General features: G+C 43.1%; 1 protein-coding gene across 3 annotated transcripts in view; it reads left to right on the top strand.

Moving 5' to 3' along the window:
- Positions 1-27,875, top strand: part of ARHGAP6 (Rho GTPase activating protein 6) — a 503,994-nt gene that overhangs the window by 209,953 nt on the left and 266,166 nt on the right. Inside the window, exon 1 of one of the 3 annotated variants that reach the window (XM_007198536.2) lies at positions 22,340-22,577. The exons of the other annotated variants lie outside the window; for them this stretch is intronic. Coding sequence (XP_007198598.2) covers positions 22,533-22,577 — 45 coding nt within the window. The 5' untranslated portion in view covers positions 22,340-22,532. Of the gene's footprint in view, positions 1-22,339; positions 22,578-27,875 lie in introns of those variants that run through there. 3 annotated transcript variants of the gene reach the window in all.

The following is a 27,875-nucleotide window of genomic DNA, read 5'->3' as shown; positions in this document are numbered from 1 at the left end:
GCCCTATTCCCACTGGAAAATGGGTACCAAGTAGCATTTTTGGTTACCGCTTTTTTCTTTTTAAAGCAAAACTGAATTTATTGAATTGTTCATTTGGAATATGCCCAGATGGAATGAGCCTTATTCAGGACTCACTGTGAAAGAAGATAGCAGAAAGCATGATCTGCTTTTCTCACTCTGAGCATGGGAATTCTCATCAGAATGGTCAGTTGGGGCAACTTCAGGGAATAATATCTGAAGGGACCCTTTTATCCCAGATTGTAGAGTAAAATCAAAAGAATTCATTAAGAATGATTAGCTTCTGGATGGAATAAATTAGATTTACAGTTTATTTCGACATGTTACTTGAACATATACAATAATGAGAGTCTGACACTCAATTTGTTAATCCCTCTGCATGAAGCAACAGGTGAACCCTTAACATGCTGTGATGAAAAGTTAATTCTGCCCAATTTGTGACAGGGTCTCCCTTCCACACATTCACTGAGCATAGCAGGTAGTGCATGTGTTTTAAATCTCATGCCAGTGTGCTTTGGAATGGGTATGACCCATCCTAGGTATTTCTCTAGCTTCCGCTCAACTCTAAGTAAGGGTTTCTTAACCTCAGCAACCTTTGATATGTGGGGCCAGATGATTCTCTGTGGTGAGGGCCGTCCTGGGCACTGTAGGACGTTTAGCAGCGTCCTGGCCTCCACCCACTCGATGCCAGGAGCGCCCCTCCATCTCTCCCACACTACCCCCTCCCCGTTATTGCAACCCAAGTGTCTCCAGACATTGCCCAGTGTCTCCTGGGAGGCAGAATGGCCCTGGTTGAATAACACTGCTCTAATTTGATATCGCACAGCCCTTGGTTTGGTATCGTTTAACTGACGTTCTAAAAAGCATTGGCTACAAGCATAGGCTTCTTTCTGCATATTTGATCCCTGCTTTGCATTGAGTGGTGGAAGGAAGGGGCTAAATGTGTAGGGTGTCCACACATCTAGATTTGTCCGGGATAACTGGGTTTTTGTCTGTTGCCCGGATGTGATTATTAAGTAACATCACCCTAAAGAGTGTCCAAATAGGGGTGAAAACTATCCAGCCCCCTTGCAATTCGGGGCACTTTGGCTTTGGAGAATGGCTATGCGTTTTAAGGGCTCCTACAATCTCAAGAGGCTCTTTTCCTCTGCAGAAGTCTTTGACTCCTTCCTGTCCTGTTTCGGAGCCTGGAAGTTTAACCATTTCATGCCCGTATGGACTACATACTCAAGTCTTGAGCCTTAATTCCTAATGACTTCAGTTTTTGACCAGCTAGACAAAGTGAGCTCAGACAATAGGGAAAAGAACAGTGCTTTTAAAAGAATTTTCTTTTCTCAATAGAGACAGTTTAAAGTTCTAAGTAAAGAAAGAGTTGCTACTGATTTTATAATGGCTTTTATACTGGCTTTTACAATCACACTATTACTGGGGTCAGGCGTCCTGTTTGGAAAAGTGCTTTGCAATACTTCAGACAGAAGAGAGTGAGTTTAGAACAGACTGGGCTACAATAGAAGGGAGTTGAAGAAATCAGAGGTAGTTTGAAAAGCAGTCATTCCTTTGGTCTTAAGAATAAGGAAAAACATTTTTTTTTATTCCTCAATAAATCCTGTCACATGTAGAACAGACTGCTTGTTAAAGCCTTGAGCGGACGTTTGGATTGTGTGGTTCCTGGCATGTACCTTTGCTAAAAAAGAAGCACACAGAAAATCTCCAGGTAGTAATATGCACTCTAGCCTGTAATCAGAATCGGGCTCCCACCTGAAAATATGACGACAAGATTTTCAACCCATAGTGAAGGCAAGATAATTATGTGAGAACACTCCATTCCAAAGGTCAGCATTAATTTGGTTATCTGTAACTCAATGCCAGCTGAGATTTGATTTTTAAAGTAATACAGATTCATGGAATCTGTGTGAGATGTTGGACATATAATCTCCCTTCTTCCCCATACTTTTCTTCTTTTGTCATCCTCCTAGAGCCTTTATCTTCTCTTTAGCCCAGACAAAACCCTCTGGGTCTGGAGGGCCAAAGTTACAGATCCCTGACTGGAAAAAAAAAAATGAGGCCAGTTGGCTTCACCTACTGACAATTCCTTGTCCCAATCTCCTTGACTTCACATTGTGATGTTTTTTTCTCCCTGGGTACACCTGGCATCAAAATTGTAATGGCTGTTGTCTCTAACAGTGAAGGTTGTGTCTTTATCTCCAATGGATTTCAGTAGATTTTTCAGGTATTTCCTGGGTCTTGTTGCTCTTCCCTCTTGGCTGTGAAATATGAGTTGGCAACTGTGCTGTATTTCTTTGTGGTTCTCAGTCCAGTAGCCTTCCATTGAAATGATCACCTCTAAAACTGGTCTTTAGCTTAAAATAAATAGCCGCTTGTAAACTAAGGGAAACTGACTCTAGAGAATATGATAGAAGTGGCTGTTTTAAATCATTGAATTAGGTTATGCTTTGGAAAGTCTATTTAATACTTCCAAGTTATATAGAATACTGTCTTAGGATATAGTCTTTTAGGAGGGTGTGACCTTGGCTCTATACAACTGCAAGGGACAGCAACCAGGAAATGTGAGCCCCTCTACTCTGCCTTGTAAGAGAGCATCGTATATGAGAAGAGATTCACCTGAACCTCAACGTAAATGCACTCAGAATATAAGAAATCAATCTCACATTAGTGTGCCAGAAGACTAAACAATGCCCCAAATAGTGTAACTTTGAGTTGCCTAAATTTAGAGTATTAGTATTATAGGACTCTATGCCTATTAAGCGGCTACCCAGCCCTGCCCTTTGCCTACAGACCCCAAAGTCACCTTTCTTTAACTGTCTTTCTGACCAAAAATATGCTATCATTTTGCCTAATGAAGTATGTTCTTCATCATCTTTAGCACACACATTCTCATCACAAAGAACTATTTTTTGGAGCACTGACTACACGTGATGAACTTACTCTGAAGTATTGTGGGCACAGAGAAATATGGCGTATTTCTTCTCGATGAACAAGTACATGACCAAGGGGAGGAAACAGGACAGAAACAGTGAGAGAGAAAGCACAAAAAGATAAAAGAGCCTGTGCTAAGTGTTCAGTGACAATGGATGAAATAGCTAAACAATAAAGCTGAAGGTTAAAATTTCGGTAAGGAGTTAGTAGGAATACAAATATAATCAAACAAGATGGGAGTTTTCTTTTATCCATTAAGAATTACACTTGGCTGTCAGAAACAGAACTGAAATAAGAGTGTCTTAGACAAGGTAGGTGGTAAGTTTTCTCACACATAAAACAAATGAAAGGATTGGGCTAGTATAGCAGTTCAACAATGTCATTAGTGTCTCGAGTTCTCTCTGTTTTGCCATTCTTAGTGCCTGCTTTCCTATTCTAGATTGTCTCATGATCACAAAATGGCTGCTGCATATCCAGCCATCATGCCCATGTCTTGGACAGAAAGAATAAGGAAGAGGGGAGCTCAGAGTGTCATCCTTGCTGAGACAGCTTCCCTTTAACAATTTTCTAGAAGCCTTCCACCCGACACTTGGTCTCTGATACCTTTAACTTTTTCAGCCAGGTATTATGGCATCTCCTCCATTGTTATGGTACCAGTAAATAATAGAAGAGTGGATGTTGGATAGACAATTAGTAAGCTTTGGTATACAATTCAACTTTTGCTAATAGTTAAATATCAAAACCACGTAGTTCTTCTAAGCCAGAGGTGAACAAACCATGGCCTGTGGGCTAAATTCAGCCCACTGACTATTTTGGTAAGGAAAGTTTTATTGGGACTCAGCCACACCCATTCATTTATGTATGGTCTATGATTGCTTTTGCACTGTCACAGCAGAGTTGAGGAGTTGTGACATAGACTGTCTGGCCTGCAAAGCCAAAAGTATTTTCCATCTGTCCCTTTACATGAAAACATTGCCAACCCCAATTCTAGACAGATAACTGAATGGAAAAATGGGCAAAAGACTGGAACACACACTTTACAAAAGAGATCTCCAAAGACCAATACACATATGAAAAGTGCTCCACCTCATTACTCATCAGGGAGATGTTAATGAAAACCACAGTGCAGTACCACTGAATGCCCATTAGAATGGCTCTAATTAAGGAAGAGAGAGAGAACTGACAATATCATGTATTGCATTAATATGGGACAACTGGAATTCTCATACATTGCTTGTGGCAGTGTAGGTTGGTACAAATACTTTGGGAAACTATTGGGCAGTATCTACTAAAGCAGAATATATGTACTCCCTATAATGGAGTATTCTACTCCCAGGTATATACCCAACAGAAATGCCTACCTATGTTCACCAAAAACCATGTTCTAGAATGTTCATATTGGCACTATTCATTAATAACCCCAGGCTGGTAAAATGTCTCTCGACAGTAGAAAAGGAAAACAATCATGTTTTATTCATACAATGGAATACTTCTCAGCAGTGAAGATGAAGTATTGCATGCTATAACGTGCAGTAGTGATGAAAGACACCAGATGAAGAACACACTGTCCACTGCAGGATTCTATTGATCCAAAGTTCAGAAAAAGGCAAACAAAATCTATGATGGTGGTGGTCAGGAAAGTGGTTACTTTTACCAGGTAAAGTTGGGAGAGGGTTTTTCTTGTTCTGGGTAGTCATTATACAGGGATGTTCACTTTGGCAAAATGAACTGAATTGTACACTTATGAATTCAGTACTGTTCAGCTTGTATATGTATTATATTGTACTTCAATAAGGAGCCCCCCTCCCCCAGAAAAAGAAAAAGAATCCATATCTCTTTAATGTTGGAAACCTTGCAGTGGTGCTCTCAGCCAGTTTTCTATTAAAAATGTTGCCTATGATGATGTGTTCTTCCTAATACAACCACAGAAGGCTACACAACAGGCCTGGCCCTTTGTTTGAGACTATGTTTGCATTCTAGTCTCAGTAACAAATGGAACACGTTTTCTGTTTCTGGCTTTCTGCTTTAAACTCCATCCCCCCTGACAGTGTGGCCACCTAGGTGGTCTCAGCTCCAAGCAGCCCCTGGCGAGGATAAGATGGTTGTATCTAAGCGGCAGTGGATTAACCCACTGAGCAGACCCCGTACCCCTGGGCTTTCTGGCCAGAGGAGAAAGTGAAGGCTGCAAGGTCAGCTGAATGTGGAATTTATGGATCCTAAGAAGGCATTTTGGAAGGAGGGTTTCCCCCCCATTTCTGTTTAGTCTTAACGTTGTGAAGTTGTAAAGAGGCGCTGGAGACTGAGGGAGCTGTTTGTATGCTGTGTTGTCTGCCTCAATTGCACTCTTGAATTTTGGCGGGCTGCCCAGTCTTGTGTGGGAAGTTGCTTAAGATGTGTGCACTTCTCCAAAACATCAATTTTAGATTTTAAAAAGGATTAAAGTATTATTCCTCCAAAGCCAGGAATTGAGGCAGCTTTTAAAAGAGAAGTTCAGAAGAAATAGCCAGGTCTTTTTAAAGAATTACCCAAACTTTTTGCTGATACATTGAGTTAAATTTGTTCCCTCCCATGGATGCAAGTGAGAAACTATAAAAGAAAGGAGAATATTAAATGCTAAAAATGAATAAAAGGGATGTAATCATCGAAGCATTAGAGTAATTGATAGCCATACATTTTTTTTAAAAAGGCACTGCTATAAACTATTTAAAGAATTGAATATTTGTATATAAATCATTATTATTAATTAATTAATTATTTATTTATTTATTTTTGGCTGCGTTGGGTCTTCATTGCTGCGCGCGGGCTTTCTCTAGTTGCGGCGAGCGGGGGCTGCTCTTCGTTGTGGTGCGCGGGCTTCTCATTGCGGTGGCTTCTCTTGTTGTGGAGCACGGGCTCTAGGTGCGTAGGCTTCAGTAGTTGTGGCACCCGGGCTCAGTAGTTGTGGCTCGCGGGCTCTAGAGCGCAGGCTCAGTAATTGTGGCGCACGGCCTTTGTTGCTCCGCGGCATGTGGGATCTTCCTGGACCAGGGCTCGACCCCGTATACCCTGCACTGGCAGGTGGATTCTTAACCACTGCACCACCAGGGAAGCCCTGTATATAAATTATTTAAATAATTGAATAATTGTAAATAAATCTAGATATTCAATCTAAAAGTTCTGGCACGTACATAAGATGTACTTCTTTTCATATCTCATAATTATCCAAAATCTTTAATTTAAAAAGACATCATTTTTATGTATCTTATGGAGACTTGAGACTATGTATGTGTGTGTATAAATATATATAATCACATATATGTGTGTATATATATTTGAATACATATGTGTAGACATTCATGACATTTAAAAAAGTACCATCCCCCAAAGGAAAGAAAAAAACAACTGGCAAGTGATGAGAAAGAACTGGAGCCAACTGCTTGTAAGACTTTCTGAAGATTTAGATTATCTTGATGCAGCTTCCCAGGTCTGGTGTAGCACCTCAAAGAATAATTTTTTGGAAAAAAATCCGATTATCAGTTTAGGAGAAACCCCAGAGAAATTGCATAACTTGCATTTTTGTGGAAATTAAGATCTGGCCGTTAAAAGGGAAAGAGTCACCCACCCAACTGCTTTGGTCCCAGTATTTGGGTTACTGCTGCTTCCAAGGGGGTTTCTCATTAAGGAAATAACTTCCATGTTCCTTCCCTTTTCTTCTTAGCAGTCCTAGGAGGAGAGTGGAGTTAGGGATCTGGGCTGTTGGAACAAGGGTGCCGTTGCCAAACTCTTGTGATCAGAAGTTAAGTGGGCGCCTTGCTTTGTGGGCCAAAGCATTTGGAGAGCCTCGTCTTAGGAGAAGTAAATTATGCTGCCCCTTGGCGGTCCCTCAGTGTTGAACCAGGAAGGAACTAGGTCTCAGTGTCTGACAACAGATTTGAACAAGGGTGAATGTGCAAAGATGGGACTCAGACTTGTCAAAGCTCAGCCTTTTCATGGGATTTTGAGTGGATTCTGCTTGTTTCATGAGAAACCAAAGTAAAGAGCCTGACCTCCTAGATCCTACATAAACTGCTATGCTTTGGGGAAGCTCCCCTGTTCTGTCAGCCACGTTCACCTCTTGGTCATGTTGAACTCCCTTGAGAGAAGCCCTTGAATATATTTATTCTATAACCTAAAATGGCAGCCCTGAGGTTGGACAGCATCCCTGTGATTTCCTGTGGACTTTCCTTTTCTGAAGAAGTGGTTTATTCTTTCCCGAGGGCCAGAATTATGATTTTAAAAGGTTTTACTTTTCAATATCACATCATAGTGTCTTGATGATAATTGCAAGCCATTTGCAGCATTCAGCATCTGGGCATGGGAGTCAAGACTGGTCCAAGGAAATGATTCTGTTGGATAATTCACCAGGTTGCTCCAAGCAGCAATCGCTGCCATTGTAGTGATTCTAGACTTGCTGGTGCTATAACTACCCAATGCTGATTGTTCTCATCTTCTGGAATCATATTTAATAACAGTATTCAACAGATATTTCTCCAGTGGTTGCTGTGTAGTAGGCATGGGACCAGGCTCTGGGGGTAAAAATATGACTATGACAGTCCCTGTCTTCGACGAGAGCAGTGTTTCAAGAGGAAACAGAAAAGATGGTCGCTGTAATAGAGGTATGACCAGAAGGCTAGCAGAGCCTCCTACTGCAGGGTGGCGAGGTGGGTCTGTAAGGTCCAGGAAAGCTAGAGAGGCTAGTGGGAGTTATACAGGCAAAGGAGAAATGGAAGGTGTGGGGGGAGGGAACTGGTGGATGTGATGGAGAAAGAAGTGTGTTACAGGTGGAGGGAGTTTACCCGTTGAAAACAAAGGACTCATATTCAGTATGTGCCTTAGAATTTCAAAGGGCATCTCCCCTGGCAAGGAGCCAGGAAGGAGGATGGCCGCATTTTGGGATGTTCAGAATGTGAAGAGGATGCTCGATGCATCACGTTAGTCGTAGAAAATGGGTCGAATTTCTGAATGCCTTCCAGAATCTCAACCAGTCTGGAAATTTTATATATACACATTTGTCTATACAGTATGGCATGACTTAGAAGTCACAGCCTGTTGAAAAGTTGATGCCATAAAAATAAATAACAATTCAGGTTTGCTTCCTCGGAATGACATAAGGTTTTTAAGACAGGACAAAATCATCAGACTCTAAGGGCCAAATATAGACATGGATGTTCTAGAATCTTCTGCTTTTCTGGTCTCAGAGCACATGGCATGCTGTGTAATTGAATCCAGTGTAGATGTGTGTAAACTCCATTCAGATTTGGAGTGATGGATACCAAGGAACAGCATGTGTCCAAAAGCAGGTTTACACTTGCAAGCTGAGAGCACAGGGAAAGCTTTCGATGAGACTTAGAAAACACCAATCAATGAGAAAGAAATACTTTGACAAATGATTTGAGACTAGTGCATACAAACACAACAAGGGAATGTTGGCTTTTGGTTATGATTTGTATTGCTCTAGAAGAAATGGGGGTGGGGCTGCCTTCTACAGCCCAAATGAATCCCACATACATTTACCTGAGACTTCTAGAAATAACATAGGCATGTCTCTAAAAGCTTAGATATGTGGGAAAACAGAATCCAGTTCGGAAGTCTGCCTGCCCTAAACAGGCTGCTTTATCTTAGGCCAGTTGTCTGTCTGTTTCAAGTCTATAAATGAAACAAAATAATTGAGATGTTAATAGAAACGAATATATGGAAGATATATTTTTTTCCTTTGGACTTATAGAACTCCTCCAGGAGGGAGAAGATGAAAACCAAAAGTAGAAAAAAAAAATCAAACGAAATAAAGTGCTATGTTAGTTTTCTAAATCAGGGGTCAGCAAACATTTTCTGCAAGAGACCAGATATTTTAGGCTGTTGAAAGCAGCCATAGACAGATACATACATGAATGGACGTGACTGTGCTCCAGTAAGACTTTATGTATGGACGCTGAAATGTGAATTTCACATAATTTGCATGTCATGAAATATTATTCTGTTGATTTTTCTTTCAACCATTTAGAAATGTAAAAACCATTCTTACTCCTATGCCAGATCTGAGACAAACATCTCTCCTCATTTGTTCTTTTAGAACAAACAAAACAAAACAAAGTTGAAGTACAACATGCTTTCTTTTTCAGGTTTTTTTTGTAAATTATTTGAGGGTTGGTTTTTCACCTTTGGTATTTTCCTGGATTTTTCTCGAATGCTTTATGCCCCTGCTAGAATGCTTTGGGCCCCTGTAGCACTTTCTAACATCAGTTATCATGCATATATTAAGTGCTCATCATGAACTGAAATTCTGGGGACAGACTTCAGAGGAAAAGAAAATATTAGCAATAGAAAGTGGTATAAAGTCTCCTCATTTATGGAATTTCAACTTGTACACTTTCATAGATACAAACAAAACCATACTCTGGAGTAAAGCCCTCTGGCTCTCTCCTTACCGTCAAAACATGCGTTAAGAGGTTCTGGGAGCTCTCTTTGTTTTTTCCCCCCTTGTTTTTCAGTTCACCTAATATTTACAGTACTTCTGTTTGGTGCTGAGGAGTTTTGCCATTAACCCCATCTTGTATGATAACCTCAGAGGAAATGAAGGAGAAAATCCTAGTAAGAAGTAGCAGAGGACTTCCTTGGTGGCGCAGTGGTTAAGAATCCGCCTGCCAATGCAGGGGACACGGGTTCGATTCTTGGTCCAGGAAGATCCCACGTGCCGCGGAGCAACTAAGCCCATGCGCCACAACTACTGAGCCTGCACTCTAGAGCCCGCGAGCCACAACTACTGAGCCCACGTGCCACAACTACTGAAGTCCTTGCGCCTAGAGCCCGGGTTCCGCAACAAGAGAAGCCACCACAATGAGAAGCCCTTGCACCACATCAAAGAGTAGCCCCCGCTCGCTGCAATGAGAGAAAGCCCGTGCGCAGCAACGAAGACCCAACGCAGCCAAATGAATAAATAAATATATTATATAAAAAAAGGAAGTAGCAGAAAGGAAGGCAAGATAGAAACAATTTTTCAAAATCCAAGTAGGTCAGAAAAATTGTTGCAAGTCCCTTGGCAGGAAGAATAGTTTTGAGGACAAAGACCTCATCATGCAACCTGAGAGTTCTGTACCTATGTGATAATAGCAAAAATCGATATAGAGCTTATATATGCTCAGTACGGTTCTAACTGCTACACACACACACACACACACACACACACACACACACACTTGCATACTAATTTAATCCCCAGAAAAAAGATGGTAATCAACAAATGATGTCATAAAATGACTGATGAAGCAGAGAAAAATTTAACTGTGTGTTTGGGGATCAACATCTTAGACCTATTTTTTTTAGTTGAAGTATAGTTGATTTACAACATTGTGTTAATTTCTGCTGTACAGCAAAGTGATTCAGATATAGATAGATAGATAGATAGATATGCACACACACACATTCTTTTTCATATTCTTTTCCATTACGGTTTATCACAGGATATTGAATATAGTTCCCTGTGCTGTACAGTAGGACCTTGTTGTTTATCCATTCTGTATATAATAGCTTACATCTGCTAATCCCAACCTCCCGCTCCAACCCTCCCCCACCCTCCCTTCCCCTTGGCCACCACAAGTCTGTTCTTTATGTCTGTGAGTCTGTTTCTGTTTTGTAGTTAGGTTGATTTGTGTCATATTTTAGATTCCACATATAAGTGATATCATATGGTATTTATTGTTCTCTGTTTGGCTTACCTCACTTAGTATGATAATCTTTAAGTCCATCCATGTTGCTGCAAATCGCATTATTTCATTCTTTTTTATGGTTAAGTAATATTCCATTGTGTGTGTGTGTGTGTGTGTGTGTGTATATACATATATATATATACTTTATCCATTCATCTGTCGATGGACATTTAGGTTGTTTCCATGTTAGACCTGTTTATGATAATCCAGGGGAAGGAAATAAATCCAGTAAGTAAAGTAACCTAGTAGTGGATGGTTCCACGGGTTTGCAGCTTTTGGAATCTACCCAAACTTAAAGCCCGTGGCTAAATGACCATTGGAGGTGCTAAAGCTGCTGAGAAATCCCCCGCAGTGCTTGTGGGCAGATTAACCCCTTCAGAAGATTTTCAGCGTATGAAATGAAATAGGTCTAGTGTGGGCAAAGATGCCAGATAAGGCATTTATCAGCAAGGAAGGGGATAAGCTGTAGTGTAGAGTCTTGGAAGATCAATTCATACCTCACCTTGCTGGAAACACATCTGGGGGCTGCAAGCTTCTACCCTGCTCAGGATATCTGGACACAGAAACAGTCATAAACAGCCTTTAGAGCTTAACAAGTTTTCAAGCAAAAAGTGTAGTGGACACTTGCTGTTGGTACTCTGCCCAGAATATCTCAGATCTTGACTAGTTCTGTGTGTCAGTTTCATCCCCCAGCTTCTGTGTGGTTTGCGTCTAATGACCAACATCTGTGAACATCTTCAGAGGATTTCCCTTGGGGTTCTTGAGCAGTTTCCCTGTACCCGCAAAGAACAAGAAGTGCCTGGGAGTTTACATCACCCTGGGGCCTCCCATAGCCCATGACTGGTGGCTGTGAGAATATCTAAGGTCAACTCCTTTGGCTTGAGGTGGGGCAACTCCAGAGCTCCTCTCAGCATCAGGCTGAGACTGAGACTCTGCCAGAAATCACACCATTACTTGGCTTCCTCGCCTTTCCTACCCTGTTATGCTTACCCCTTACCAGTCACTCCTGGGAACATGTCCTTAATAAATCACTTGCCCATGAATCCTTATCTTAGTCTCTGTTTCTGAGGAACTCTACCTAAGGCAAGAAGCAACTGTATTATTAAGAGAGAGAAATAGCACAAGGCCTTCAGTTGGCCTTGAAAGAATGAATGAATGAATGGACTGAATGCATTAATAGAAGCCAGTCTTTAGCCTTGAACCACACATGTTGTAGTCAGGGAAACAGGAAAGAGATAAAACGTTAGCTATGACATTTCAGAGTTACAGGTCCTTTAGTGAAACTGCTTACATAGTGCCGCCTCTCTAGCTGATGGTCGTCCTAATAATTGCCAGGAAGAAGACATCAGCACTCCCCAGGATAGCCGCCTCCTTCTCTTGCACTACTCAGTTTGTCATAAAGACCTTCCTTCTCTCCTTCCTTCCCCCCCTCCCTCCTTACTCTCTCTCTCTGTCTGTCTCTCTGGTTCGCAGCTTTTATGGAGGTAGAATTCACATTTCATACAATTCACCCATTTACAGTGAATAATTCCGTGGTTTTGCGTATATTCAGAGTCGTGCAGCCGTCCCCACAATTAATTTTAGAACATTGTCATCACCCCAAAAAGAAACCTTGTACCCTTCAACTATCACCTCCTCAACCCCCCAGCCCCTCATCTCCCAGCCCTACACAACCATGGATCTACTTTTGGTCTCTCTGGATTTTCCTATTCTGGACATTTTGTATAAATGGAATCATATAATATGTGGTGTGTATGCATGTGAAGAATGATGGCAACCAAAGTTGAAATAGGCAAAAGTCCTAGTGTGATGCTTAGATTCTGACATATTAGGATTATTTTGACTAGAAAAACAAGTTTTTCCATACAATAGGGTTTCTCAGCCTTGGCACTCTTGACACTTGGGGCCAGGTCATTCTTTGTTATGTATGTGTGTGTGGCGGGGGTGGGGGGGGGTGGGGATAGGGATCGGCTTGTTCACTGCGGAATGTTTAGCAGCATCCGTAGCCACTACCTACAGAATGCAAATAGCACATCCCCTAGTGTGTCTGCAGACACTGCCAGATGTCCTCTGGCAGACAACGTTACCCCTGGTTGAGAACCACTTTCATACAGCATGGTCCCAGGGAAAAAGACTCAAGAAATTAGGCTTGGTTCCATTGCACCGCAAGGCAAAGAAGGCCCTGCTGAACTGTTGATGTTTGACCTTTATATGCCAAGCATTCCTTGGGCATCTGGAACTCTCTGGCCCATGCTCTCTATTTGGTGGATTAATGGGATACAGATAGGTTAAGTGACTTGGCAAGCAAAGGACACTCTGTTTCATTCTCATTTTATTACACCCCTGACAACAAATTCTTAACATTTGCCTTATATGTTCTGCTCCCTATGAAAAATGGAAATCATAATCACAAAATAGATTAATTTGGGGAGGGGAGAACTGTTACATGTGAAATTGCTTGGAATGCTCCAGGCACTAGAGTAATGTCAGGTGTCATCATTCAAACACTGCTGAGCCTCCAAAACCAGGGATTTTGGAGGATGTAACAGTGGTTTCCTTGGGTGACTAGTCAAGTGCTCCAAATGACTCCATAGCTACTAGTGTTGATCACACCAATGGCCAGTTTTCACACTCTCTGCTAGCCTCTTGACATGCTATGTTGGGTGCAAACCCACTTGCATGTAGGTTCCAAAGCTCGACCCTACCGTTCTGCTCTGGGGGAATTTCTCCTTGTTTCCTTCCTTGGCGCAAGACCCACTCCACTAAAGGAAAATGTGTTGCTGGTGTGAGTTGTACTCCTAAGTGGAAATTATTGAAGGGTGAATTTCTTACGTCTACGAAGGGTTTGTTTCTCAGCCTCTGTACTCTTGACGTTTTAGGCAGGATAGTTCTTTGTTGCAGGAGGCTGTCCTGTGCATTGTAGGGTGTTTAGCAGCAGCCCTTGCTTCTACCCACTAGATACAAGTGGCACCTCCACACACAGTTGTGACAGTAAAAAATATCTCCAGACATTGCCAGGTGTCCTCTTGGGGGAAAATTGTGCCCGTTGACAACCACTGGCCTAGGAGATATGGGTGGGGCACTGACAGTGTCTGCCTGCCCCTTTCATAAGAAGGCACCACAGCGATCTAATGAAAGAGTCTCTACTTTGAAACATACTGGAGTGGCCTGCAAAGAGATTTGGATCCAACTTCATTTACACCTCAACTTCACCATTTACCGGCTGTGCAAAACAAGCGAATTACCCTCATGAATAAAATGGAGATAATCATACTTTCCTCACACAATTATTCCGAGGATCCAGATTTGCTGTTTGCAAAGCATCTAGTTGGACAAAGGGCCAGTGACGTAGGTGCTCAGTGATTAGTGGAATCGTTATCATTCCAGATAATCATTTCAGCACCTGCAGCATTGGTGGTGTCATGAGTGTTCGCAGGCTTTACACGCTCGCAACACCACGCAGAGGAAAGGAGGTTGTAAGTGGTTGGGTGGAGGCAATAGACTAACATTAGATTATGGAGATGATGAAAAGTAGTTTCTTGACTCTCCAGCTGTTTCTTGGGAAATCATAACTAGAGGGAATACAGTCTCTGCTTTTTTGCCTAATGAGCCTGAAATAGAAAATTTATTTTAGAAACATCTCTCTGTGGATACTTTTGTAGGGCACTCTCCTTGGCTCCAAGGCACTGAGTAGCAGTTCTTCAGTGAAGATATCAAAATGGCAAGAAAAGGACAAACCAGTGATGCTAAACTGAACCTATTGTAATGGTCACTTTAGTCTCACCCTGCCTCCCTCACCTTCTTTCCCTGCATCCATAGATCATCCGATTCTCAGTTCCAGTTGTTGATGTCTACCTTCTTGATGTTCTTTCTAGTAGGGATCAAGGCTGAGGGCAGGCGTTCTAGGTGATGCTCTCTTCTCTGTCCTGTGTCACCACAGCACCGGGCACCATTCTTGGGACCCATAGGAATTCCTCAGTCACTGGTCATTGGACCAGGTGTGTCTTCAGGCTGGGGGTTCTCTCTCTCTAATATACCTGGAGAAAGGAATGGGATGCTTCATTCTTCCTTGGATCCGTCCCATCCCTGTATCCCTGTTAAGGTTAAAAGGAAGGGGGGGAGTGCACTGTGGCTGTGGAGCAAAATGGTAATTCTTTAAGAGGCACTTATGTTTACAGTTTGCTGAGATTCGCCCCCCCCCAACACTATACGCTGGGCTTCTGCCTAAAAATACGTCCTCCCTCAGAAGCATAACTGATGTATCCGTTGCTCTTACCCATACGTGTGGACGGACTCAGCAATGGTATTCCCAATGCTATGACCCTAGCAGGGCTGGTAGGTCTTTCTTCACTTACAAGAGACATGATTTTGGACAAGGAGGACCTTAAGCTTCTTCCCCATCTCTCCTTCCTGATCCTGCAGTTTGATTTCCTGAATTTTATCTTTGTAGCCCCATGAAAAAACCTAGAAGAGAGACAATTCTAAACTGTGTTCAGCCTTTATATAAACTATGTTCAGTCTATTTATACTATAGTGTAAATAAAGATTCTAATTGGTACATCAGTTTGGAAAACGGTTGGACATTGTCCAGTAAAGTTGAAGATATGCATGCCTATGACCCAGCAATTCTGTTTCTAGGTTTGCACCCTATACAAATGCAGGCACATGTGTACAAGGAGATATGTGTAATGATGTTCAAGCAGTGTGGTTTTCAGTAGTCCAAAACTGGAAAGGATGCAAATGTCCACCAGCAGTTGAAAGGATAAATATTGGTAAACACATACAATGGAATACTAGACAGCAATGGGAATGAACAAACGACAGCTACATATGATAACATGGAAGAACCTTAGAAACACAATGTTGAGTAAAGAAGCCAGATGTAATAAAAACATACTTATGAATCCATTTATATGAAGTTAGAAAGCAGGCAACACTAAGCTCTAAGATTGGTGGATACATAACTTCCTAAAAAGCAGTGGTTCTCAAACAGGGGTGATCTTGCCTCCCCACCCCCAGGGGACATTTGTCAATGTCTAGAGATACTTTTGGTTGCCACAACTGGGGGAAGGAGATAATACTTACATCTAGTGGGTAGATGCCAGGGATGCTGCTAAACATCCTATGATGCATAGGGAACTGCCTCCACAACAAAGAATTATTGGTGTGACACCAAAATCACAAGCAACAAAAGCAAAAATAAACTATCGGGACTTCATAAAACGAAAAAGCTTCTCCACAGCAAAAGAAACAATCAACAAAATGGAAAGGAAATCTAAAGGATGGGAGAAAATATTTGCAACCATTTATCTGATAAGGGGTTAATATCCAAAATTATAAGGAACTCATACAACTCAATAGCAAAAAACCAAATTATCTGATTAAAAACTGGGCAAAGACTGTTGGTGGGAATGTAAATTGATACAGCCACTATGGAGAACAGTATGGAGGTTCCTTAAAAAACTAAAAAGAGAACTACCATACGACCCAGCAATCCCACTACTGGGGGTATACCCTGAGAAAACCATAATTCAAAAAGAGTCATGTACCACAATGTTCATTGCAGCTGTATTTACAATAGCCAGGACATGGAGGCAACCTAAGTGCCCATCGACAGATGAATGGATAAAGAAGATGTGGCACATGTATACAATGGAATATTACTCAGCCATAAAAAGAAATGAAATGGAGGTATTTGTAATGAGGTGGATGGAGTTAGAGTCTGTCATACAGAGTGAAGTAAGTCAGAAAGAGAAAAACAAATACAGTATGCTAACACATATATATGGAATCTAAGGGAAAAAAAAAAAAGGTCATGAAGAAAGAACCTAGTGGCAAGACGGGAATAAAGACACAGACCTACTAGAGAATGGACTGGAGGATATGGGGAGGGGGAGGGGTGAGATGTGACAGGGTGAGAGAGTGTCATGGACATATATACACTACCAAATGTAAAATAGATAGCTAGTGGGAAGCAGCCGCATAGCACAGGGAGATCAGCTCGGTGCTTTGTGACCACCTAGAGGGGTGGGATAGGGAGGGTGGGAGGGAGGGAGATGCAAGAGGGAAGAGATATGGGGATATAAGTATATGTATAGCTGATTCACTTTGTTATAAAGCAGAAACTAACACACCATTGTAAAGCAATTATACTCCAGTAAAGATGTTAAAAAATAAATAAATAAAAAATGGGCAAAGGGCCTGAATAGACATTTTTCCAAAGAAGACTTACAAATGGCCAACAGGTATTTGAAAAGGTGCTCAGCATTAGTAATCATCAGGGAAATGCAAATAAGAACCATAATGAGATATCACCTTACACCTGTTAGGATAGCTATTATCAGAAGGACAAGAGATAACAAGTATTGGCAAGAATGTGGAGAAAAGGGAACACTTATACACTGTTGGTGGGAATGTAAATTGGTACAGCCATTATAGAAAGCATTATGGAGGTTCCTCAGAAATTTAGAATTAAAAATAGAACTACCACATGATCCAGCAATCCCACTTCTTGGTATGTACCCAAAAGAACTGAAATCAGGATCCCCAAGAGACATCTGCATTCCCATGTTCAGTGCAGCATTATTCACAAAAGCCAAGATATGGAAACAACCTAAGTGTCCATCTATGGATGAATGGATAAAGAAAATGTGGTGTATATATGTACAGTGGAACATTATTCAGCCATAAAAAATCCTACCATTTGAGACAACATTAATAGACCTTGAAGGAATTATGCTACGTGAAATAAGTCGGACAGAGAAAGACAAATACTGTATGATCTCACTTGTGGAATCTAAAGAAGCTGAACCCAGAAATAGAGAATAGATTGGTAGTTACCAGGGGCTGGCAGTGGGGTAATGAGATGTTTGTCAAAGGGTAAAAACTTCCAGTTATGAAATAAACAGATTCCGAGAGGTCTCATGTGTAGCATGGGGAGTATAGTTAACATTACTGTACTGTACACTTGAAAGTGGCTAAGAGGGTAGATCTTAAATGTTCTCATCACACAGAAAAAAATGTTCACTATGTGAAGTGATGGAGGTATTAACTAATCTTACTATGATAATCATTTCAAAATATGTATGTGTATCAAATTATCACACTGTACACCTTAAACTTATACAATGTTATATGTCAATTATAGCTCAGTAAAGCTGGGGGGGGCAGGGAGAAGAATTGTCTGTCCCCAAGTATCAATAGTGCTGAGATGGAGAAACCCTGCTATAAAAGGGAAGCAAATAAGTGAAGTCTATAAAGACAGGGCAGTGTCTGCCCCTGGGTTGGGGTTGGGGGGGAGGGTGTTATAATGCAGCTGAGGGACACTAGCAATATTCTATTCCTTGACCTTGGTGATGGTTAGATGGGTGTATGTTTTGCAATAATTCATTTAGCTGCACAATGTATGTTATCAACCTTTCTGTTTCAAAAATTTAAAAATACTCTTGGAGGTGGTTGGACAAGATAGTAGGATGGAAGAGTACAGAAGGTGGGTTTGGGGGAAGAGGTTCTCCATCCAGGAGGGTCCCATAGCCACTCTGTCAACAATGACAGGGCTGGGTGTGCAAGAAGGGCCTCGTCCTCTGATCTCAGTGCATTTTAGTTCTCACGTGGGCCTTCAGCTCCTCCTACACCCTGAAGTTGAATTTGCTTCCACGGATTTAGGTAAAGTTTTCCTTAAAAAAAGTAATCACCCTTGGGTTGGCACGAAATGTGGAAAATATTAACTCAGCTTATAGGCAGGCAGAGTAAATACAAACAGGGATTTTAATTTAAATGCCCTGGCAGCAAGGGCAGCCTTCAGTACTGGAAGTGCTGTAATATTTGGGGACAGGAAGTCATGGAAATGCCACTGTTAGCGTGACATATTTTCTCTTAAAAGTGATGCTAGTAGAGGGACTCCTAGAGATTATTTTTGAGTCCTCTCTGGGGGAAATTATAAACATCAGAGAAATTTATTTAAAAGAAAATGACTAACCAAAAGAGAACATTAGCCAAGCAGGCTCTTAACCTAACCAGTAAATGACGTGAACTTCAACCTTTTCTGAAGTGACGTTTTATGTGCTCTCTTTATCTCCCTCCATCACCCCAAAAGATCACACCTGAATTGCAAAACCACCTGCCATTTAATGCATAGTTTAAATGACCTAGAACAATACCTGTGAATTGTATGCACTTAAAAATATTTATTGAATAAGTAACCTAGTGAATAGTTAAATAACATCGGAAGGATACTTGGAAGCAGAGATGTACAAAAAAGAAATTGTTACTAGAGTGGTGTTTAAAATATACCCTGAAATAGATTCAAATAAAAATAATGTGTAGAATTCAAATTGTTTAAGATTTTTTAATTGAACTATAGTTGATTTACAATGTTTCAGGGGTAAGCAAAGTGATTCAGTCATACATATATATATATACATATATATTCTTTTTCAGATTCTTTTATATTATAGGTTATTACAAGATATTAAATATAGTTCCCTGTGCTATACAGTAGGACCTTGTTGTTTATCTCTTTTCTATATAGTAGCGTGTATCTGTCAATCCCCAATTCCTCATTTACACCCCCTTTCCTCTTTGGTAGCCATAAGTTTGTCTGCTATGTCTGTGACTCTATTTCTGTTTTGTAAATAAGTTCATTTGTATCATTATTTTAAGACTCCACATATAAGCGATATCATATGACTAAATTGTTTAAGACTTAACAGACCTCTTAGAGTTCTGCACAATCTTCTAGATCCCTTATCAAGTCTTGAACAAATGGACTGAGAACTGAAGAGGTGTGTGACTCACTCGGAGGTGAATTGAAGAGTCTTGCAGCATGAACTGATGACTTCTTCTCTTAAATGCTTTGTCCTATCTCCTCAAACCTTTCAAACACAGAGAAAAACAACCCTATCACACTGGAAAATTTAACTCCAACTTAGCAATGACAATTTAGCAAGAAACCTGCTAGCAGGCAGTAGTCATTCCTAAAGTATAAGTACACAGTTTGGGAACGATGGATTATTTTTGGCTTACAATAATGCCGTTTAGTGACTTAATAAAATTTTCAAAGGCAGAATACAAACCAAAATCTAAGATGACCCAATTTTAACATGGAGGTGGCATACTCAAGGGTAATGATCAAAGGATTATGTATAAGGTTTTTTAAAATCCACGGACCCGCCTTGTATTGTTTATATATATTAATAACGAAATAGTTTTTGTAGGAAAAGGGATTTTTAGCTTTGAGGGCTGAATGGCAGGTATGACAGAGGAACTCTCCTAAGGCTGGAGAGTTCCTCTTTCTAAATAGAGCAGCAGGAAGCAGAGGTCCCGAAATGGGGGCATTTGTGTATGCATGCCCTCCTTTGGCGCTCCAGCTGCATTCTCTTAAGGATGCTGTGTGGCGAAGCTTGTGCTGGTTCTGTGCCGCATTCTGAGGGCCTTTGAGGACGTAACTCTAAAGGTTGCTTTCAGCGGCAGAGCAGAGTGAAAGTGAAGAGCGGACTTTAGTGTGTTGTTTTTCCAGCTCTGCCTGGACGTGTCGGGGAGCAGGGTGGGCCTCCAAGGTGAGTGGGTTCGCTCCCACTTCGCAGAGGAAAAGGTGATCTGCGCAAGGCAGGCTGCAGGGAGAAGGAGACTTGGGCAAATGGTGAAATCGACTTTCTCTTAAGACAGGTAGCACTCTGGCTGGAAGTTCCTGGTTTTGGCAGGCGGTTGAGTTTAAATTTATTTTTATGTTATTGCAGTATAAAATACACATAGTGAAGGGTGTAAATTACACAAATCTGAACTGTACCACTCAGTGAATTTTTACATATGGGTGTACTTGGGTAGCTGTCATACAGATCAGGATACAGAACATTTTCAGAACCCTAAAAGGTTCCCTTGTATCCCCTTCCCAGTCAGCACCACTTCCCCATCTTGGTAATCATGATTCTGGCTTCTATCACCATAGATCACACTTGCCTATTTCAGTTCAACATGTGAATTTCAACTCCATAATAAATAAATGGAATCTTACAGTACGTCCTCTTTTGAGTCTGATTTCTTTCTCTGGACACAGCATTTGTGAGAATACTCCGTGTTGTTGTGTCTATCAGTAGCGTTTTCCTTTCACCACTAAGCAGTATGTATTCCCTTGTATGGAGGGACCAGGGTTGGTTCATCACGCACCAGTTGATGGACATTTGGATTGTTTCCATTTTGGCCATTCTGCTTAAAGATATTTTGAACATTCTTATACATGAGAAGGCCATTGGCACCCATTTCTCTATATATCTAGGAGTGGAATTGCTGGGTCAGAGGGTAGGCATATGATCAGCTTTAGTAGATATAATCTTACAGTTTTCCAGGCAGATATCTAGTAGTAGATTCTTTAGGATACCTGCACCCCTGGCTTCACATTCTCACTGCTGTTTGCAACTATGCTGCCAACTGTTTTAAAGTCTTCTATGCCAGTGGGGTGGTTCGCCCAACCAAATTGTAAGGACTCAAACACAGGGTCTGCAGCCTATTTTCCGAGCCCTCTCCCCAGCAGGTGGAGGGCCATGCAGGGAGTCCAGTATAGTGGGACCCTGAAGAATTGACACAGGCCACCCACAAATCCATCTTCCACTTGATAGCCAGCACTCTTGGGCTGGGATTGATTGATTTCACAGGGTCTGGAGTCTCTACTTCCGGCCCCAGACCCTATCTTTGTCTGGATGCAGCTTATGAGAGGCTGCAGGTAAATCACAGAATATCAGGCCTGGGGAGGGACCTTGGCACTCTTCACGATGTTTTAAAGTGTAGGCTTCCACGAGGGGATTGCGGAGCAGAGGCCAGTTTTAGGTGGTGTTGTGAATCTCCAGTGTGTGCTAAAATGATTTGGTTTATCTGGCAGAATTTGCAAATCGTGGACGTTTCTTCTATTTCCAAATCCTTGCTGTGTTGTTTCCCGATTTGCTAAGACATAGAAAGGAGGGCTCTGAGCACCCCGCCCCCAACTCAGGTCCAGCCTGGCACCCCTAGTCCTCAGTTCCAGCAGAGTTCGGGCAGATTTTCCAGGGCTCCCCCTTCCAGCCCGGTTCCCTAGACACGCCCAGGTCCTGCAAGCCCTCTGAGACTCAGTTTGCCCAAAGCGGCCCGGCCCCGCAAGCCTCCAGCCCTGCCGCCCCTCCTCAGCAGTTCCCTCGAGCAGCATTACTTGGTCCCTCTCCGCTTGCCCCCTCCTACGGTTCCCGCCACTGACACTCTCCCAGAGGAAGGCTTTCCAAAGACCAAAGACTGAAACTGCATCCTCGCCGGGCCGGTTCCGAATCGTCTTTCGGCATCAGACCCACACCTCCTTCAAAGTTAGTCAAAGTCTCTCTTTCTTGGAAACCCAAGCTCGCCCTCTCGCTGGTGTTGAAGGCTTTAGCAGCCCCAGCCCTGGCATCCCGGGTCCCACGGGCCTGGGCAGGGGCGGGGTGGCAGGAGTTAGGAGCGCCGGCCGCCCTGACACCTGTCGTGGGCACGCTCGGTCGCTGTAGCCCCCAACAGCTGGCGGCGGCGGGCGCGACTGGGGCCAGCCAGGAGCGGAAGGAATTAAATGCCCGCCCATCGAATCTGACTCGGCCTCTCCCTCCTCCTCCTCCTCCTCCTCCTCCTCCTCCTCCTCCTCCTCCTCCTCCTCCTCCTTCCCCTTCGCCGTCGCCTCCTCCCTGTCCCCGCCGGCTCCGCGGCGGGACGCTGGTGCCCGGGACGCTTTGCACCGCGCTCCGGGCGCAGGCAGCAGGGCTCGAGTCCCGGGGCTGCCCCAGGATGGCGGTAAAATAGGGGGACCCCGGAGAGGCGCCACGACCCCAGGCTGCGCCCGGGAGCCCGCCACTCCTCCCCGGTGGCGACATGGGGGACCCGGTGTACCGCGAGAAACCGCAGCTGCACTACGCGGTGAGTGTCCCGGCGCGCTCAGAGGCGACAGGGGGCGCCACTCGGCCGGCCTGGGAGGCGACAGCGCGGGGTTGAAAGGATCCCTGGCTCCCCAGAGGTCCTCGGTGTGCACGGCGGGCGGGCGGGTGGGTGAGGAGTGCCGCGTGCGTCACCCCGAGTGTCATCTGCTCAGAAACTCAGGTGCCCCTTAGAAGGGGAGCCCCCATCCCCGGAGCCCGTGGTCCTTTGCCCCGCACAGTGGTCACTGCGTTTGGGGCCGGGGGCCGGACCCTGCCGCCGCCTCGCTGGCCAGGGCTGAGAAATGGGGCTCCCAGGGCTGGGCCCAGGTTTGCCCACTCAACCTTTGGTCACATGCCCTGCAGAAGTGGACGGGAGGCAGGGCCGCTTGGTGACGGCAGCGTGTGGCCAGTGGACCCTCCGGAGAAATGCTGCAGGGCGGGTTGGGGTGCCGCGGGTTTGCTCCTTGGAAAGGGAGCAAACTCCCAGGGAGTTTAGCGGGACACAGTGTTGCACATTTTCTGATTAATATAAGAAGGTGGCAGGGGGTCTTGTGTCGGTGGCCTCTCTTCTCCCTGTTGACTCAAATCTTCCACATTTATTGGGGGCCTACCGTATGCCAGGCACTACGGGGCGCTGGGGACCGCAGGACACACCGGACAAAAAGCTCGTGGGATTTGCCTCCTTTAAAGAAGGAGTCAAGATTTCAAGGTTAACGACCGACTGACCAAATCCAGATTCGAGATTGAGTTTATTTTTGAGAAAGAGAAAAGACTTAAGAAAAAAAAGTAGAATGAAAATAAAGATGTTTCTGAGGAATGAGTGCTACTTCTGAAGATGTTTCTGAGGAATGAGTGCTACTTATGAGTGCCGCCTCCAGGAAGCCGGCAGGCGTCCTTGTTAGTTGACCCCAGTCTTTGAACATTTCTAAGATGTGTCGTTTTGACGCGGAGCCTTGTAGTTGTTCTGGCATCTGCTACTTTATTGAGTTTTCCTTGACATGATTTTCACTGTTGAGATTGGACATGCTGGGTGCCAACTTTCAAAACTGGAGGGAAGCAGGCAGAAACTTAAGACAAGAATTATCAACATTGATAATAAGGCAGAGACAGTTATCTGTCTGGAATTCGTGTCCTCCAAAAAGCCCTCTCCACATTAAAAAAAGGAAAGTTTTCACGGAAGGAGTCGAGGTGGACAGGGGCGGTAGGTGCAGAGGTCCCCGAGCTGCCCCAGCTGTTTCCCGGGGCGCAGAGTGGGGTCCGGGATCAGCCGGGGGTGGTCCGCTGTGCTCGCTGCGAACTTCTGCGGTTTCACTTTGCTGCGCTGGAAAAAAAGAGGGCCTGAGTTAGAAAATCGTTAAGGTTCCTTCTCAGGCACACGTTCTAGGAACGTATGATGGCTCGTTCTCTAGTTTTGCCAGGGTTCCTTGCCTTGAAATGCCCAGTGAGACACTAGTAAGTTACTAATGCTTGTATGTGGGGTTTTTTTTTTTTTTTTTTTTTTTGAGACACAAATGGCTCAGCGATTTGCCTTTTAAAGCGGTATTCAGGACAACCCGTTTTCGGCAGAGGTCTCTTTGCACTGAAGGATCTAGAGTCTGTGCTCTTTATGTCTAATCAGCATTTCACCGCACTACCTTTTTCAGATTTTGAACTGTGTGCTGGTGCCCTTTAACTTGCAATCTGAGGTGTCACTGTCATTTACAAGGTGAGGGAGGAAAGGTGAGACCTGGCTCCTTAAAAAAAAAAAGTCTATTCATTCTATGAATGATTATTGCCTCAATTATGCAAATACATCCAATGCATCACAAAACAATTTAAAAATTATTTTCAGTCAGCTGTCTCATTCTCCTAAAAGCATAAACTTAAGAGTCAAACTGATGTTAATGTCTCCTCTTGCACTCTGAAGATATGCTGATGAAATAGCCTTTTATTCTAGCACAGATCACCACATACATATTTTCTGATTTAAGACTCTTAAAAGGAAGATTCCAGAGGGAATATGTTGGCTCTCAAGCTGGAAGAAGTCACTGGGTCCTCTGAAGTTTCCTATGCATACTTTAGAATGATAAAGCGGCAGCATCCAGCAGCACGGTATCAGTCACAAGTCAAAAGAATGTTCTTTATTAAGTGTGACCCATTGTTTTTCATATTAACATAACTCTCTATGGCTTAAGATCTATTCTAATGCTGCACTCTCTGTCAGCTTCCCCTACAGTGGTTTAGGTCATTCCAAGAGCTTGTTTTGCCTTTTAGCATAAATATTCCACTTATTTCGCTCATCTTGGTTTTGCCCCACTGTGTATTGTCCTGGAGTCCTGCGGGCTTTTTGTGTCTGTATCTTCCTGGAAAAGAATTATCCTCCATGTGTCCTCAATACCTCTTGCCTCCTCTGAAATATAATCCAGGGGCAAGTATATAATAATACTCTTCCTTCAGTGCTTTTTTCATTTGTCCAAGGTGAGATTGCACATAAGAAATCAGTGGCTCACATTTTATTCGTTCACCAAACATTTGTGGAGTGCCTATTGTGTGCCAGCTATTTGGTCACTTTTCCAAAGACGATTAAATAGTGAAAATGTTAAGAGTTGTTATGAACTCTTCACTCATCTTTTTAAATGGTCCTAACGGTCACAAAGAGAGAAATACAAACACTTAAGTAGATAAGAGCATCCTGCATTTATAAAATCACTTAACACTTTCCCAAAGTATAGCACAACTGTCTTGTTTTATCATCATAACAAAAATGCAGCTAATGTTTTCCTCCCAACCTTTCCTCCCACGGTTTTCCCACATGGAGTTTATGGTGACTCCATCCTCCCAGCTGGGTGTCGTCCTTGATGCCTTTTGATGACTTGGTCAGATTTGCATTTTGAAAATCCTGCTCTGGTCCCTGGAAGGAGTCGAGGGTGGGGAGAAGTTAGAGTGCATCCTGGCACTTGGGCCAGGGAGAGATGAGAGGAGATGACCTACACTCGAGCTGGGCTGGAGGTTGAGAGCAGTCAGCATAGTTAAGAGATGTTTAGGGCGCTGAACCAGCCAGCCTGCATTTGGATGGGCTACAGAGGTGCTAGAGTATGAGGGTCAAGGGTGACATGCACAAATCAATGATTGCCTGGCGGCGCTTCTAGAGAAGCTGCAGTTTCTCATTATTATTGTCTTCTACAAGTTGCAAAGTGTTTGGACACAGTCTGTGTCATTTTCAGCCTCAAATCCGGCTGGTGGGTTAGACACGTTTTCTATTTTGTGGCTAAAGAAATCCAAGCTTAGGGCGGTGGAGTTCAAGGTGGCACAGGTGCAGTTGGTGACAGAACGGGGAATTTTATCCAGCTGCCGTGATCCCACAGACCTCATCTGACTCATTTAGAGAACTGAGATAGATGAGCCAAATTATCCTCACCCCTTCCTCTTTTGTCACCATAATAAACCAACAATCAAATATTGTACCTTCAGTGACTTAACGTAACCATCCATATTGTTGAATTACACGACCAGATAGCTCTTTAATTGGACTGGTATAGACAAAACGCAAAATTTAAATATCCATTAAGTTCAATGCCATATCTTTATGTCTTTCTCAGGGTTTCTCAGCCTCAGCAAAATGAACATTTTGAGCAGGATAGTCCTTTGTTGTGCGATGTCCTGTGCACCGTAGCACGTGGAGCAGCATTCTTGATCTCTACCTACTAGACGCCAGTACCATAGCCCCACGTCACCCCCAGTTATGACAACCAAATGTATCTCCAGATAGTGCCGTATGTCCCTTGGGGGGCAAAACTGCTCCCGCCTGAGACCCCCTGGTCTATCTGATTTTCATGTATGTTTCTAAGAAGATGTGACATTTACTGTGTAATAAGATCGAGAAAGAGAAGACACAGTAAATGTTCTGAGTATTTTATATATATATATATATATATATATATATATATATATATATATTCTGTACAATGAACATGCAAAACTTTAGAGAGAGACCAACACAGAGGTTCAGAGAGAGTCTCAAACACAGCACAAGTGCTGGGGGTAGAATAATGAGTCACTCCAGTTTCAATGATCACGGCTTTAACAGTGTTCTCCCACTTTTGTTGACCCCCAAAAGTCAGGTCACTTGGCCTGGGTTAAAGATGACCGTAAGCTACCTTTCCCAATAGTCCTCATATACCTTCTTCCATTAACCACAAACAAAATATTACAAACCTTGATTGTCTACCAAGATCATGTGACAGATGTCTAATTTCATGACAAGCCATGCAATTAAGTATGGTGACTTCTTCAGGTGAATTATTGCGCTGAGTATTAGTTTTAATTAAAAAAATTTTTTTTATGTTTTGGCCGCGCCACATGGCACGTGGGATCTTAGCTCCCTGACCAGGGATCAAACCCACGCCCCCTGCATTGGAAGCACAGAGTCTTAACCGCTGGACCGCCAGGGAAGTCCCGAATGAGTGTTAGTTTTAGAACAAATTATCGGGCATTTTTTTTAATCTTTTATTTTATTTTAATTTATTCATTTTTTTATTTTTTTATCATCTTTATTGGAGTATAATTGCTTTACAACGGTGTGTTAGTTTCTGCTGTATCACAAAGTGAATCAGCTATACGTATACGTATATCCCCATACCCCCTCCCTCTTGCGTCTCCCTCCCACCCTCCCTATCCCACCCCTCTAGGTGGTCACAAAGCGCCGAGCTGATCTCCCTGTGCTGTGCGGCTGCTTCCCACTAGCTATCTATTTGACGTTGGGTAGTGTATATATGTCCATGCCGCTCTCTCACTTCGTCCCAGCTTACCCTTCCCCCTCCCCGTGTCCTCAAGTCCATTCTCTACGTGTGCGTCTTTATTCCTGTCCTGTTCCAGGTTCATGAGAACCGTTTTTTTTTTTAGATTCCATATGTGTGTGTTAGCACACGGTATTTGTTTTTCTCTTCAGAGGCATTTTGGAACAGTTTATGAATACTATTATCCCCAGCATCCCCCTGGAGGCACACACTTATTTTCACCCCCTTTTTTGAAAGGGAAACAAGATTTCCTGTTGCCGCTGGCTAAGATAAATCTATGGATGGGTGATGTGTGTTCTGTTCATGGAGGTGTGACAAAAAGCAGGGGGCTTAGACTCTGACTTGGGATATCTCCCCGTGGAGTCTGGATGTCAGGATGAAGCCATTTTCGTCCCTTGGACCGGTCTACTTCTGAGCTTCTCTGTCGCTGGCATCACTTCCTGTTTGGTGCAGTTGCCCCACTATCTGTGCTCTTGACCACAGCCTTGTCATTAAATGCTGACTGTTTCCTTGCTCTGCTTAAG

This window comes from Balaenoptera acutorostrata, chromosome X, assembly GCF_949987535.1.
Source record: "Balaenoptera acutorostrata chromosome X, mBalAcu1.1, whole genome shotgun sequence".
Lineage (NCBI taxonomy): Eukaryota > Metazoa > Chordata > Mammalia > Artiodactyla > Balaenopteridae > Balaenoptera > Balaenoptera acutorostrata.
This window is presented reverse-complemented; position numbering and strand designations above follow the sequence as displayed.